This window comes from Lutjanus erythropterus, chromosome 22 (genome assembly GCF_056507025.1).
Source record: "Lutjanus erythropterus isolate fLutEry1 chromosome 22, fLutEry1.hap2, whole genome shotgun sequence".
Lineage (NCBI taxonomy): Eukaryota > Metazoa > Chordata > Actinopteri > Lutjaniformes > Lutjanidae > Lutjanus > Lutjanus erythropterus.
The window spans coordinates 17,591,654-17,605,692 of NC_139338.1; the positions used below are offsets into that span (position 1 = coordinate 17,591,654).

Below are 14,039 nucleotides of genomic sequence, written 5' to 3' on the forward strand. Positions count from 1 at the left end.
AACTGAGGTAATGAGTCCAAATTCCGCCAACAGAACCCTACACACTGTAGATTTTAAAAAAAAAAAGCCCACAAATTTCCCCCCTTTTCAACTACATTTATTCAATCATATTTTATTATTTTTATCATCTGTTATTGTCATTTAAATGCTACCAGGTATACAATTCCATTGAAGAATACTTTTTTTTTTTTAAATGTAGGTAATTATTTGGGCCTAAAACACAATAATATGAGAACCAGCCTTAGACACACCATATGTAATCATAAAATGTAAACACATCATAACGTCATTAAAATCCCCCAAATCCCATAAATATTTCCAAGGACCTGACCTCACTGTCCTCAATGGTGTCAGCTTTTTTTTTTTTTTTTTTATTAAAGATGGGTTGAGTCCAGTTGGAATTCAAGATGGCCAAATAGTGCCCTCTACAGGACACATGTTGTGGCATATGGTATGGCATGTTGTATACTGTATGGTGCTCTGAAACTGTTGTTATGATAAAATATCAACAAAAGGTTTGACAAACTAGCAAGCCTGGATTACTGGGCAAAGAGGGCTCACAGTTCACTTTTGTCGTGGGTTCCCTTTGAGGATTAATTCAGCCCTGCTTGGTCATTTGGTTGTTATAGAGCATTTTGTCTAAGATTTCAGCTGAAATGTTTTAACATAATCTGGTACATCAGATATTATTATGGCAGATATTTATTGGCTATAATTTCATTACCAGAAAAATTAAAAGCCGACTGAGACAGAGTGTTTTATATATCCCTACAGAGAAATATAAATCAAAATTGATCACTTAAGGTGCTCAAAAGTGCGTTATTATAGTCCGTGTAAAACTTACGAACAAAATCAAATCTCTTTTTAAGGGGGGGAGTAATTCTGTAGATTTTTTTTTTTTTTTTTTGTAATAAATAATTCCTACTCGATAAATACTTATAAAGGACCAATATAGATCATATGAGTGAACACCTACAAAATTCAGCAGATATTTCAGTGAAGAAGCCAGGCAGGTTCAGCTGACTACAGTGTTTTTGTTGTGCTGGGGGTCCTTCAAGGCGGAACGATTGGTTTCAGGGTTTATTTTCCGGGGAACTTTCAGAGCCGATCATGGCGACTCTCGGCGGCAGTCGTGGGGATCGTCTCGGCAACTCAAATCATCAAAAGTCTTCTTTCGTATCTCCTGAAAAAGTCCGCGAAATTCTCAATGATGGAGTGTCATCTACGAATATCGGATCCAACAGGTGCATTTTTAACGATGGCGTGCTGTTTGTTTGAATTAAAGTTGACATTAGCTAGTTTGGTTAGCCACTTAGCTTGGCAGCTCTGCTACTTTAGCCGCCTGCTTTCACTCAGCGTGACAAGCTCCCACAGATTTATGAGCATGTAGGCCAAGAGCAGGAGTTTTGACACTATTATTACTTCTTGCATGTATTATTTGGTGTATTTATCTGACAAGTTTGTGATGGTAGGTCTTGTTGTTGTCGTCGTTGTGCTATCGCTCACGTGCAGAACAGATAAGGGGGGTGGGGACCCAAAGTTTCACTGTAACATTGTGCTCTTTTAGTTTGCTATTGTTTTGTGCAGAACTGTCCACTTGCTGCCCAACAATGAAGGACAGGTTAAATACATGCAGCTGGATTTTCTGCTGTGCATCAATTTGACTAATAGATCTTGGTTTGATCTTGGCCAGGAAAAATGGAGCTACTCTCCATTTTCTCTGCAGTTACGTAACTTTCATCCAGGTGAAATGTTGGATAACTGCATCTCACTGCCTTTTGAGTTTGCTGCCTGTTTTCTTGGAATTCCTGTTCTTATCAGTAAACTGTTCCCTGATCCATTATCTGTTTAATCACATTTGGCAAGGCCTGCACCCATGGCTGACACCAGATCCCTGTCTGATTGAACTGCTTATGTTCATTTCACATTTTATATCAGTATCGACTTATTTTGCACTGCTGTCTAGAGCCTGACTGACAAAGGAGTTTTGAGGTCAATATTAATTTTAAAGGGGAAAAATCACAAATTACGATGTGGTGGACGATATAATTAATTTTGGAGCTACATAATCATTGCTTCTTACACTTGCCAGGGAGCATTTCTTGTCCTCATGAATGTTTCCCATTGTGCTAAATCTAAGTCACCTCAAGCATCGTTTTCTGCATCATATGTTCTGTAAAAAAAAGTTTCCCTGTTGGTGCATATTGGTAAACATATATGCCGATACAGGTATTTCCATGATAGGCCCATATCAGGCTGATATATTGGTTGAGCTCTGCTGCTCTTTATATTTTTGCACTGTTTTGTGCATTTTGCACCTTTTAGTTTATTCATCCTGTCTGTTGCACTTTGTGCACTGTTCTACACGTTTTATACTATGCTTATTGATGTCCCCTGTGCTCACATTCAGATTAGTGTTGTTAGTATCTAGTAGTATCTAGCTAGTACCTACATGGCACAAAATTAGCATCAGCTAAATGCTGGTAACATACATAAATATACATGCAACATATACAAGCCCTAGTCACTACTTGCCATTTGGCTGGTGGACAAAAGAGTTAATTTTACACCCTGCCTGCGATAAGTATTCCTCACTAACTATGCTAGAGAAATTAGGAATCTTCCAATGTACAGTATACATCAATTAAATCCAACTGAATCTTTTTTTGTCATTTAAATAACTGTGTTGAGTCTAAAGATCTGTTTTTCTCCTTTTGTTGATTTCAGTGGACAAGGGAATTTGAAAGTTCTGGAAGTAAAAAGCAACACTCAAGCACCTTGTGAGGCAACGAACAAAGAGGCCTTTTTCTCAAGAGTGGAATCCTATTCAATATCCTTTTACTCATTTTGACTGTTTGACCCAGTATGAGGCATCCATGTTTTTTATATATTATACAACCATGTGATCATGAGCAGAAATCTACTTTGATTCAGAGTAATAATGGAAGTGACAGTATGTGCTGTGTGTGTGGGTGAAATTTTCCTTAGCATAGCACTGTTTGAAATGGGCAGGCAAACCCCGCATACTGTCCCCCCTGATGTGCGCCAGATACGGCTGGATTAACGTTGGCTGTGACATGCTGAAGTGCTCCAGCTGCCAGGCTTTCCTCTGTGCATCGTTACAACCAACTTTAGACTTTGAAAAATGTAAGTAAAACTTTCAAATGACACAAAAATACAGTGTCACACTTTATTTTGGCAAGGTTAGGCTAATGTTGCTGGTCTGGCAAAAAAATAAAGGTCAAGTAACTTTCCCTCTGTCTTAAATAGATGAATCCCGCATTGCAGAGATATCCAGGCAGCTTCAGACGCAGCATGAAAAGTTCTGCCCCTGGCCTGACTTTCCATGCCCAGGTAGGAGCAACCATTTTGTATTGCATATGTATAACAGTATAAATCAAAATGACTGCATTCCAGCTGAATTGTACTTGAATTATCCACATGATGGTCAAGGTGAATGTTGACGTCATTTCAGAGCGGTTTTGGCTGGTTCCAGCCTGTGAACCTTCAGCACTCCTCACTGCCTTCTTGGAGCGTTTCCAGAGCGCCTGTCTCCTTGCACAGCAGCTGCCAGCCATGAAGCCAGAGCAGCTGAAGTCCATGGTGAGGCAGGAGAGAGGTGTTTTTAGATAGTGGCAAAAATGCCCTCTACAACATTATTAACACTGTTTATATTACAGAAAGCACTTAAAAGAGTACTTCCAGGAGATTCTGGAAAGGATAGCTGGGATTTTTTGTAGAATAATGTGAATTTTATGGGTAGATATAGTAAAAAAAAGAATATTTTCAGTTGTTTGCATGCAATTAATGTCCACTGTTTCCTTGCAGTCACTGACTGAGGATGTTGTCAGTGTTATGCTGCAGCTGATCGAAGAAGAACAAAAAAAAAAGGGAGAGACTGCTTGTTCTGAACCTTTGGCTGTCCAGGTGGCTGCATGCATTGTCTCTCTCTGTGGCTGGGCTGCAAGGTGAGATGAAACATTTCTAAGTGTTTTTATGTGACATTTTCTTGTACAAAGACACTGATAGTGCTATAAATTAGAGGAAGCACACACAGTAGCTAATTTTGGATGTCAAATCCTCGATGATGTGCTAGTTGCATTAAAAAAAATACAATTAAGGGACAGGGAAGGTCATTCAGAAACTGAGAGAAGCATGGCACAAAATTAATTGCACTTCTCTGTTGATCAGTATGTCTGAGCTCTGGATTTCTCTCCCTTAGCCCAGCTCTGCACGCCATGAACCTGCCCATCCTCACCTGCTCATATTGTATGCGCAAGGTGGGTTTGTGGAACTTCCACCAGATGGAGGGAACAGGAGGCGATGGAGATGCCTCACCAACCACTGTGGGTCCCTCTGTTCAGGCAACAGGTCCTGCCTCAGTAGCCACACACGAGGTCCAGGGGGACCAGCCTGCTTCTGCCTCATCCACCCCTACTACAACTCCATGTCGCATGAAGCTGAGGAGCCAGGACTCCACCCGCTCTGACCAGGCAAGCTTTACATATTAAACTTAAGCAGAATTACTTAACTGCATGTATACCAGTGGCAAATGAAGGCTATGATGTGCCAGGCTGCTTAATTTAATATGCTCCGGTGTGTGTGTTACAGGGTGAGGGAACCTCCTCCCCCGTGGGTTTGCGTGCCCGTAGCAGAGACTCGCCGAGCCCCAGTGAAGAGCTGCCAAGTCCCTTGACCAGAGGCAAAAGGCCCGCAACTCGCAGTAGAGGACAAGGGGACAACTCAGGGGGAGATGGCGTTGCCAGCCTGCAACAACCGCCTAAACGATTGTGCTTCTCAGCAGTTGGTGGTCCAGTAAGAAATAACATTACTGCTGATTTAACCCTGTTTCTTTTTTTTTTTTTGGCGGTTTTGTTACTGCACAGGGCTCCATGTGCAGAGGAGAAGTTCACATTTCTAATACTATGCAGCCTGGTCATTGGGACACTGTTTTCAGAATATTTTATTGCTTTATTTAAGATCGGACTGTACAATTCATCAGATTAGAATCACAGTTTCAATTCCTCTATGCGCTTTCATTCTTGCATGACACATTAAGCCACATTTACATTCAGGAGGTATGTTATGTTAAGGTCACTGCTCCCAGACTCTTTAAGCAGCCTCAGCAAATGACGATGATGGTGATGGATTGTCCACAGGTAGAACAGCCAGAAATTATACTGAAATGACGATTACTGTCTAGTTTGAACCTAGTTTGAAAGCAATGTTTAATTGTAATCATAGCACAGGAGTTTATACATTTATGCAAACGCATGAAATACTATCACATAATATCACCATACCTGACAAGCTCACATCGGCACAAGGAGACCACAGATGCTGTATCTTGAGATCTTGAGATTGGGGAAAATCACAGTTCTCACTTCATCCAGTACTTTACCTAATTCCAGAGTTTGTGTCGGTGCTGCAAATCTTTGAAAACACCTGAATCTTAATGTCGTGTTTTCAGGGTTTTGGAAAGTGCTTGATGCTGCTTAAACTGTATTTGCATTACTTTACTAATAAATCACAATCTGACTGAATAGTTGGCTTTTTAGGTAAAAAAATAAAATGAGTCAGAAAGAGCCTACTTGCTTTTTCCTTTCACACAAAATGAAGATGACTCAGTTCGAGACGAGCCTTACCTTGCAATGCTTGAATAGTGCTTGAATTTTACTTTGGGAAAGTTGTATAAACCCTGTACTTCAACACAAGGCTGTATAACTTATATCCTAATGTTAATTCAAGTACCCCACAACCTCTCCAGGTCTCATGTACTGAGGGTATCAGTTCTCCACTGCAGCCCAGGTTCAATTCCAATATGCAGCCCGTTGCTGCATGTCATCCCCTCTTTCTCTCCCCTTTTTCCTGCCTTCATTTCATCTGTCTTTAATCAAATAAAGGTGTAAGAAAGCCCCTCAAAAAATCTGAAAACTGATTTTTTGATTGGCTATTACAAGTATTTTTGACCTTGTATTTCAGGATGGGCTCCTACATAAGAATGCATTCGACCCCCTCGCCCAGCACAGAGATTGGTGCCCCTGGATCTCTGTGAGAAAGGAGAACGTGGATCCAGGGACAGTCTCCTTTTTTGATGGAGGTGCTGCACTTCATCAGCAGGGCTGGAAGGCTGCTCTCGACCTCCTCGTGCCCATGAAGAAGAACTCTAACACAGCAGGAGGCAGTCCAGCACTGGTAAGTTAAAAAGCATTCTCGACAAAAATGACTACATCACATCCTTCAGAAAATCTGACATCTCCTTATTCTTTTTCTTCCCAGGGTCCTCGTGACAAGTCTAAAAGGGTGTTTGCTATATTCCGTCAGTGGCAGGTATCCTCCTCTCCGTCTCAGTAGACTGTTTCCATCCGAACAGCATTGCAACACTGAATTGATGAACTGACCTGCCCTCTTTTTGTGGTACAGAGTCTGTAGTACCAGCAATGACAGGAGTGTGAGTGTCATATCATATCAATTGTATGCCATCCCGTAAAGTCGTGTTTACATTCAAAATGTTTTTGGAGGGAAGGGAAGTTGATTGCGTCTTTAGGCAAAGGAATGCGTGTCTTCTCTGTGAACAGTGAAATATGTGAAGGGTGCCTGTGTGGCATTCAAAACATTTGAAGTCTGTGTTATGAAAATCGGGATGTGCAGCCTACACAGGCCTTGTATCACGTGTATACATAAGTAGACAACAAGTATTAGAACACATCTCAGACTGGCCACAGGCAACGCATCTACAACAAACCTCACATGAAGTCTGCTTCGGTAGTCCTTCATGACATCATGATGGTCCAGCTTTCTGTGGAATATAAGAGACAAGGAGTCCCTGATCGTGAGAAAGGGCCAAATGGCTTGACACTGGAAAGGCTATGTTTACCTTCAATGTATGTTAAGTCATTTGCAGGAGTGGTAAACATTAACCTCAGATTAGCAAAAACAAAAAACTGTGAGGAAGTCTTTTTGTGTGTGTACTGTTGTGGATATGAGTTCTCTTTTCAAAGAACAGAATCCTTTTGGTAGTGAAATGTTTGTTTTCATTTAGTCGATGCTAAAATCCTGCTTATTGCAGGAAAGGTAGAACCATGTGCCATGAACTTCCAATCCATTTTGAATTAGATTCAGGATGTCTGTACTATCTTTATGCCTTCCTGTGACATCTCATTGCTAATTCAGTCCTCTCTATTCTGCATGTGCTTTTATCTCTATAGAATTTCTTAAAAGTGTTTAATAAAATCCTCTTCTGAAAGTTTGTTTCACTTTGCACGTCTTTCCTCGGACACATCAACTAAACAGTGGAAGTAGTGACTCTTCCTAGGTCCCACCCCATTTTGCACTGTCCTCCAATAACAGTGGATCGAGCCTGGTGCCTCGGTCAACTTTGTCCTTTCCTCAAATATTAAGCTATGTTAGCAAAACAATAGCTTATTATCTAGCTAATGATTGATATAGAATATTGTTTTGCTAACATTAGCTAACTTAAGATGTGAATATATGTCCCCCAGCAACCCCTTTCAGCCATCTTCAAAAATGAGTTTCTTTTCAACATAGACAAACCTTGCACATAGCATATCCAAATACAGCAAACAGGAAAGGAGAAATTTGACCGATACCAAGTTAGCTCTACTTTTATTGGAGCGCAGAGAGACAAGAGACAGGATTTGGATTTTACATTGTAAATACAGGAAAAACATTCAGCACATTCAGGTAGAGCAAACCTTTTAGCTCCCACTGATGCAGGTTACACAGTGACTGACTTCTGAGAGGTTTCTCAGTGATTTCACATGGCTGTTACTTGGGCTTATTAGCTCATCTATTCAATTTGTTGCTATTATGTTGCCTTTCAGTACTCACTCCCTGGCAGCCATTTTGTCGCCTGTAAAACTCATCTGTTTGGCTTTGGGGAATGACAGTTATACAAGCACTGTAGGTTCCTTAGACTTGTCTGTTTACACAAATGACAGTTCACTTTATTGAAGTGTAGCCTTGGGACTTGATTGTCTGTGAAAAACTGATAGTACGAAAGCGGAGCATTGGTATATTTTTAGCCTTGGTTGTACTAGTAAAAAGATTCTCTTGATTTGGTCTTATTTGTTAACTGTAATACTGAACATTTTGACCTCTTAAGTCTCATGTGGCATTTTAACATAAGAATTTTGCTTATTTAATCCTAAAAAAAACAAAGCAATGTTTATGTCTTTGGGAGAATGTTTTCCTCCAAGGAATGTCAGCTGTGGCCAGACATTTTGAGGTGTATCCTCTGGCATCCGACATTGTGGAGAACATGGAGGACAGGCAAACCCAAGAGAGAGCCAGTGCCACAGCAATGAGGGCAACCTTTTGAATTACAAAATCCTAAGGCATGTCTCAAAGGAGCGGTTTGCCCTAAAATCTAAAAATACTTATTTTTCATTTGGCCTTTAGTGCTATTTAGCCGTCTAGATAATTTTGGTGTGAGTTGCAGAGTTTCGGAGATACCAGCTGAAGAGATGTCTGTCTTCTTTCACATCTAATGGAACCAGGTAGCACATGGCCTGTGGTACAGGAGTACATCTGAAAAACACAAAAGCAATGTTTATTTCTAGAAATCATGACCTGGTTATTCAAGATAACCCACAGACTTTGTTTTGCGCAGTTTCATGTAGGAACTACTTTCTTCATACCATAGAAAATAGTTCCTATTTGACACTGCTCACAGAAAGAACTGTGTATTAAACCTAAGATTTCTATATGGTTGTTCTTAATGCCTGCCATCAGGTCAGATTTTCCTTTAAATCAGTGGAAATGCACCTGCCTTTACATTTCTCCACCCATACTTACAGTGGGTTTTATGGTGGCTGGTTAAAAGGAAGCAGGAGGAGACTTTTATTTTAATATATCATTTTTATGTTACATTTTGTAGTTGTTATTGTGGAAATGCAGTGCTTTTGTCCACAGGGAACTCCACAATCAACAAAATATTAAAGTTCCTTGTAGTAGCTTTAATAACAAAGCTAATGTAGTTTTTTTTGTTTGTTTGTTTGTTTTTTTGGCACTTTAAGCCCCACAAGCTGAGTGCCACCTCCTCCCATAACATTCGGGACAAGTCAGACATCTCTATCTCCAAAACTCTGCAGCTCACCCCAAAACATACTAAATGGATAAATTACACTACAGGCCAGAGGAAAAATCTGAATTTTTGAATTTGGGTGAGCTGTCCTTTCAATAGTACTATTTTTTCTGTATCTTGAGTTTTACTGTATTATTTTTAAATTCCTAAACATAAAATAGCAGTGTAAATTATGTCAAATTGCACTTTAATAGGAAATTTAAGCCGCAAAACCAAAGGTTTTTAAAATAAAACTACAAAGATGGCCATTTATTGTGACGGTTGGTCGCACATATATGACGTCGTCCGCGGAGTGATCCCAGCTTGTCAGAACCATGGTCAGAACGCTGAGAGGCAGTGATCAGCAGAGGTCTAACGTTAGCTCAGCTACTCATTAGGACAGAGAGACATTCAACTGTGAAGACGTTTTGCGGTGGACATTTCCGAAAGCAAATGTTAACTTTCGGATAGTACGATTTGCTAGACTGTCTAGCGTTTCGGGGGGCTAGCTTTCAGTTCACTTACTGGTGCTCTGCGGTGGAAATAGCAAAAATGTCGTCTCCAAGTCCGGGTAAAAGGCGAATGGATACCGATGTGGTGAAACTGTATCCTTTTCTGAACATAAACAACAGTCTCTCCAGTCGCTGTTTAGCCAGCTATGTCCTGTATGTGGTGATATGACCAAACCCTGTTTATTGACGCTGCTTCTTGTTTGTCTTGGTAACTCAAAGCAGAAAGAGCTTTCATTGTGAATCACTGGTGTTTTTGTGTAAACAACATTTTGCTAGCAAAGCCAAGTGTTAGCTATTTCTGTCCTGCGAACCATCAGCTGTATTAGCTAATCACATCGGTCCCATACATGGGTCCTGTTAGCATTTTTCCAACTCTATAGCATATATTTCTAACATGAACGTTAGCTGTCTAGCTTTCTGTGTATATTTGAAAATGATTGTAACAGCCGAACAGACGCTAACGTTATTCTGCTTTTCCAGGAATGTCTTTCATCTTGTTGCACCACCAATAGATCTGAATATATAAACACCTTATGGCAATTTGGTTTCTTTGTCCAGCCTGTTGTTGTTAGGGGAGTTAACAGTCAAACTGCCCCTTTGACACAGGAGCTTGTTTACATAACGTAAGGCTAACGTCAACTGAAAATGCTGCTGTCTTTTGTTCTACTCGTTAAAAAACGTTGGCGTTATTGCAGCTTGTGTAGCATTCTTGATATTGTTAGCTTTGCTTTGTAACGCTACTATGGGTTTTCTAATTGTGTTATTGCATCTGCCACTTGAAATGTTACCTTGTTACGCTAGTGAGCTGGCTGGCTAGTCTGCTGGTTAATTTCAACATCAAAATGGCCACCTGATCTGTGTGCCTCACTGTACTTCAGTGTCTGCAGGCAAATATGTGGAAGCCTAACTTGAATCCTTTTTAGAGTGGTTGTTATCTGTTGTTTCATATACATATTAGATTGGAAGTGAGAATGGCAGCTGTTTAAAGTGGTACAGCAGGTGTCATGAGTCGTTTTCACTGAGGAATGCTTGAAGTTTTAGGCAACAATCTAGCTAGTCTGTTCTGTTTTTCAAGTCCTTGTCACCATGTTTACTTTTGTTTGTTCAACTTCACTTAGGGATGACAGAAGGGTGCTTTTAAAAATGAACCATAGCAACATATTTCCAGTCCATACAAGGTTCTGGAAGAACGGTATGAATAAGTAGTTTTGTTTTTGTCCCAGCACAGTGGAAACCAGCTTAATGATTGGGTAGCCTGTTACTAGCCGGAAACCACAAGAGGGAGGGACTTAGAACAGCTGATGGGATGGCTGTGCAGCTTAGTCAAATATGGGGCTAGAACTGGGCTGGTCAAAACAAACCAAAAAACAAGGGAAGTTGTCCCAACAGGATCAATGTATTGGTTAAAGGGGAAAAGTTTGAAAGTCTTGGTAATTTCATCTTCTAATTTTTCAATGAAATTGAGGAATTCTTGTTATTTTTCTTATATTGACCTGTTATATTGACTTATGCAATATAGATTCTGCATTTCATAATACATCCTGCCTTGGCTCATATCATCACATTAGAGTTGGCATATATATTGGAAACTGCATGTGAGGCTACAGTTAGTTAAAGTTCTCTTGTTATTTTGTCCTCTTGCCTGTGGTGTTTTAAGTCTTGTTGCTTGTTTGAGCAAGTTTGTGCCCCCTCCCCACTTATGTGTAGGCTATTGCAGCTGTGACAGAGTGGTGAAGCAGACAGAAGAAGAGTTAAGGATTGCAGCACACACATGCTGCCTAGCAGTAGCAGTGAGTACACCCCCTTTCCTTCTTGAGCTACTTGACTGACAGGCAAGAGCAGGTTTTCTCTGTGCCACCTGCTCAATTCCATACAATGATCTGTGTGTGTTTTATGATACCATGGGTCAGCAGTGGTCAGCAAGTGTTGAGGGAGACAGCTATTTGTGTTTAAATGTAGAGCTACAGAATTGAGATTTAGTGGCTCTCATAGCACATGGGTTCACTGCTGACTTGACTGTCTTGTTGGGTCAAAGTAGGGAGGGCTCCAGGTTACTGGTATGGGAAACAGTCCCGTCCTTCTGTTTGTGTCCCTAGAGCAAAACTAGGAGTAACAACCTCCTCTCTGTGCTCCCTGTCCCTGCGTCTGCCCCTGGTGTAACCAAAACCTGAAACTCACACTGCCTTTTAGACAGGAGCAGCTTCTTTCTTATGGGCTGACACTGAGAGCCCTCACGCATTAATTTGCTGTGGCCACCGGAGAGCTGAGAATCTAGAGCGGAGGCCATTAGGGAATTCATGAAAATGAATGTCAGAATGACCTCAGCATCTAGTATCACTGAGTTTAAGCTTTGTCCTAAGCCTGGCCGATGGATGGTTACCTGCTTTTAGCAAGAAATGTACAGTATTTATGTTTGCATTCCAGTAGCCTTAACTCTTTGTACTGTTCAATGAAATCTAGTCATGGAGGAAGCAGTGTTTGTGTTTGTTTACACTGACTTTACTCTGTATTTTTCTGTGTTTCTTATACTTTCACACCCCTTATTTATAAACTTACTTTCCTGACTAGGACCACTTGTTTATTGCCCAATTCTTGTCAAACTGTAGTCCTAAACCTTAAATTAGTGTCATCCTCCAAGGGCCCGCATAACGTTTGACCACTTGCTATTCAGTCTTGCTCTCCAGCATGTTGCTTTGATTTTGGAACATTATGTTCTTGAACAAGTCTAAGAGTGTGTCATTTCAAAGTGCTTTACATTCAGCTTGTTGTGTGGGGTTGACTGCACATACTGTGTAGGTAGTTGTGCTATTATTTGCATGTATTCATCATTGGTCTACTCGCTTTACAAACGCTTTCAAGCAGTAAGCTGCTGGAATTTGAGCACAGGTAGATCACAAAGGCCTAAGCCTTTTTTGAATGCTAACATAGGCTCTTGTGATGTCTGGCCTATGGATACTAATGCAGAGAAGAATGGTACAGAAAAGGATCTGTGTAGAAGTATCTGTAGAGCAGTTTATATTTAGTCAATAACAACATGAAGAACATAAGATACATTTGTATAATGTCTGATATGTTTTTAATGGTTTTTATGTGGTCACAAAAGTGATAACATGTTGAAAAAAAAATCCAGGTTGTTCATGTAAATTAATAGATTTTTCTGCTCAACAATGCTGTCATTTATCATTAAGATTCTCTTGCTTGTCATCTAATAGATGAAAAGTAATACAAATATTTTGAATTTCCATTTAAATTAATCAGGGCTCAACAAGAAGGATTGCCCACTTGGCCAGGGCACGTAAGTGCTATGTTGGGCCCGTAAATCTAGCAACTCACTTACCTAATGGACAGAAGAGAAAAAGGAAATTCAACTACTAAACCACGGGATAATAGATTCTTTAAAGTAATGTTTCATGCAGAAATGGCAGAAAATGCGGAGATTCCTTGCTTTTCTTTGGTCATTGTCACATTAAACAATATTTGACACTTGAAGACATCAGCTCTGACTTTGTGAAACTGGGGTGGGCATTTTCAGCATTTTTTCACATTTCATATACATTGTAGCCCTAGATTAAACATGGAAATAAACTTTAGTTGTTGTTATTTGATAACCATTAAATAAAACAATTTTTACAGGGGCAAGTAAAAATTGATGTTGGGGCAAGAGGATTTCTGACCCGCTTGCTTGACCGGGCAAGTGAATAGAAACATTAATGTTGTACCCTGAAAGGAACAATAAAGTGTAACTATTTACCATTTTTTTCACATGGCTTAAGGTAAAGAAACATACTGCATTATCTATAAGATATGACATTAATAACATCAAGTAGCAGCAGCAGAGTTTGAGACTTTCTGTAACATCAGTAACACCCACTTTGTTCGTCTCCTTGAAAATATACTTCTTTAGTCGCTGCTGCATTGTCTTCATGAAGTGTTTAGCTTTATGACAGCATGAGCTTGGAGATGTGAGATGTATATGAAACTCGTTACATCAAAGGGGACATTTTTATGTAAACAAAACTGCATTTCAGCTGAAGTTTGTGAGGTTTCAGTTGCTGCTAGAAGGTCTGAAAGGGATTGGATAGCAGTTCCGCGAAGCATGGCCACCAGTGAATTATATTTGAGACTGTGGGGAGTTGTTGGGAGGGGTGTTGCATGCTTCATCAGCCCCAGTATCCATCATGATACCGGGCATCAGTACTGGTGTGTATAGGTCTTTATCATTTCAGTCCAAATCGGATCGTTTGTTGTGAAGTTTGTGCTTTCATCTTTCACCTTTCAAGGTGAGTTTGCATTTATAGATTTATTTCAAGGATTGCTTTTTCTCCCTGAAGTGACAATTGAGGCAGTACCTGGCCTTCAGTAATCCTCATTTATTCAGTTGTCCACAGTCAGGGGGTAGGCTTCAGGGAGCAGTGTCCACCTCCTCCCCCACTGCCTTGCCC

The 14,039-nt window shown here is 40.3% G+C and overlaps 2 protein-coding genes across 2 annotated transcripts in view; both read left to right on the forward strand.

The window, feature by feature from the left end:
• The first annotated feature begins 1,082 nt into the window (after positions 1-1,082).
• zc3hc1 (zinc finger, C3HC-type containing 1) lies at positions 1,083-7,246 on the forward strand. Its single transcript, XM_084711269.1, has 10 exons — positions 1,083-1,244; positions 2,728-2,830; positions 2,997-3,147; positions 3,271-3,354; positions 3,476-3,603; positions 3,829-3,968; positions 4,223-4,493; positions 4,612-4,815; positions 5,983-6,195; positions 6,280-7,246. Exons 1-10 carry the CDS (start codon positions 1,111-1,113, stop codon positions 6,352-6,354), a joined length of 1,503 nt encoding a protein of 500 aa, XP_084567395.1. The 5' UTR covers positions 1,083-1,110; the 3' UTR covers positions 6,355-7,246.
• A 2,157-nt stretch (positions 7,247-9,403) lies between these two features.
• The window catches only part of ube2h (ubiquitin-conjugating enzyme E2H (UBC8 homolog, yeast)), a 28,096-nt gene continuing 23,460 nt past the window's right edge, over positions 9,404-14,039 (forward strand). The window contains exon 1 of the mRNA XM_084710643.1: positions 9,404-9,690. Within this exon, the coding sequence (XP_084566769.1) occupies positions 9,638-9,690 (53 nt within the window). The 5' untranslated portion in view covers positions 9,404-9,637. The remainder of the gene's footprint in view (positions 9,691-14,039) is intronic.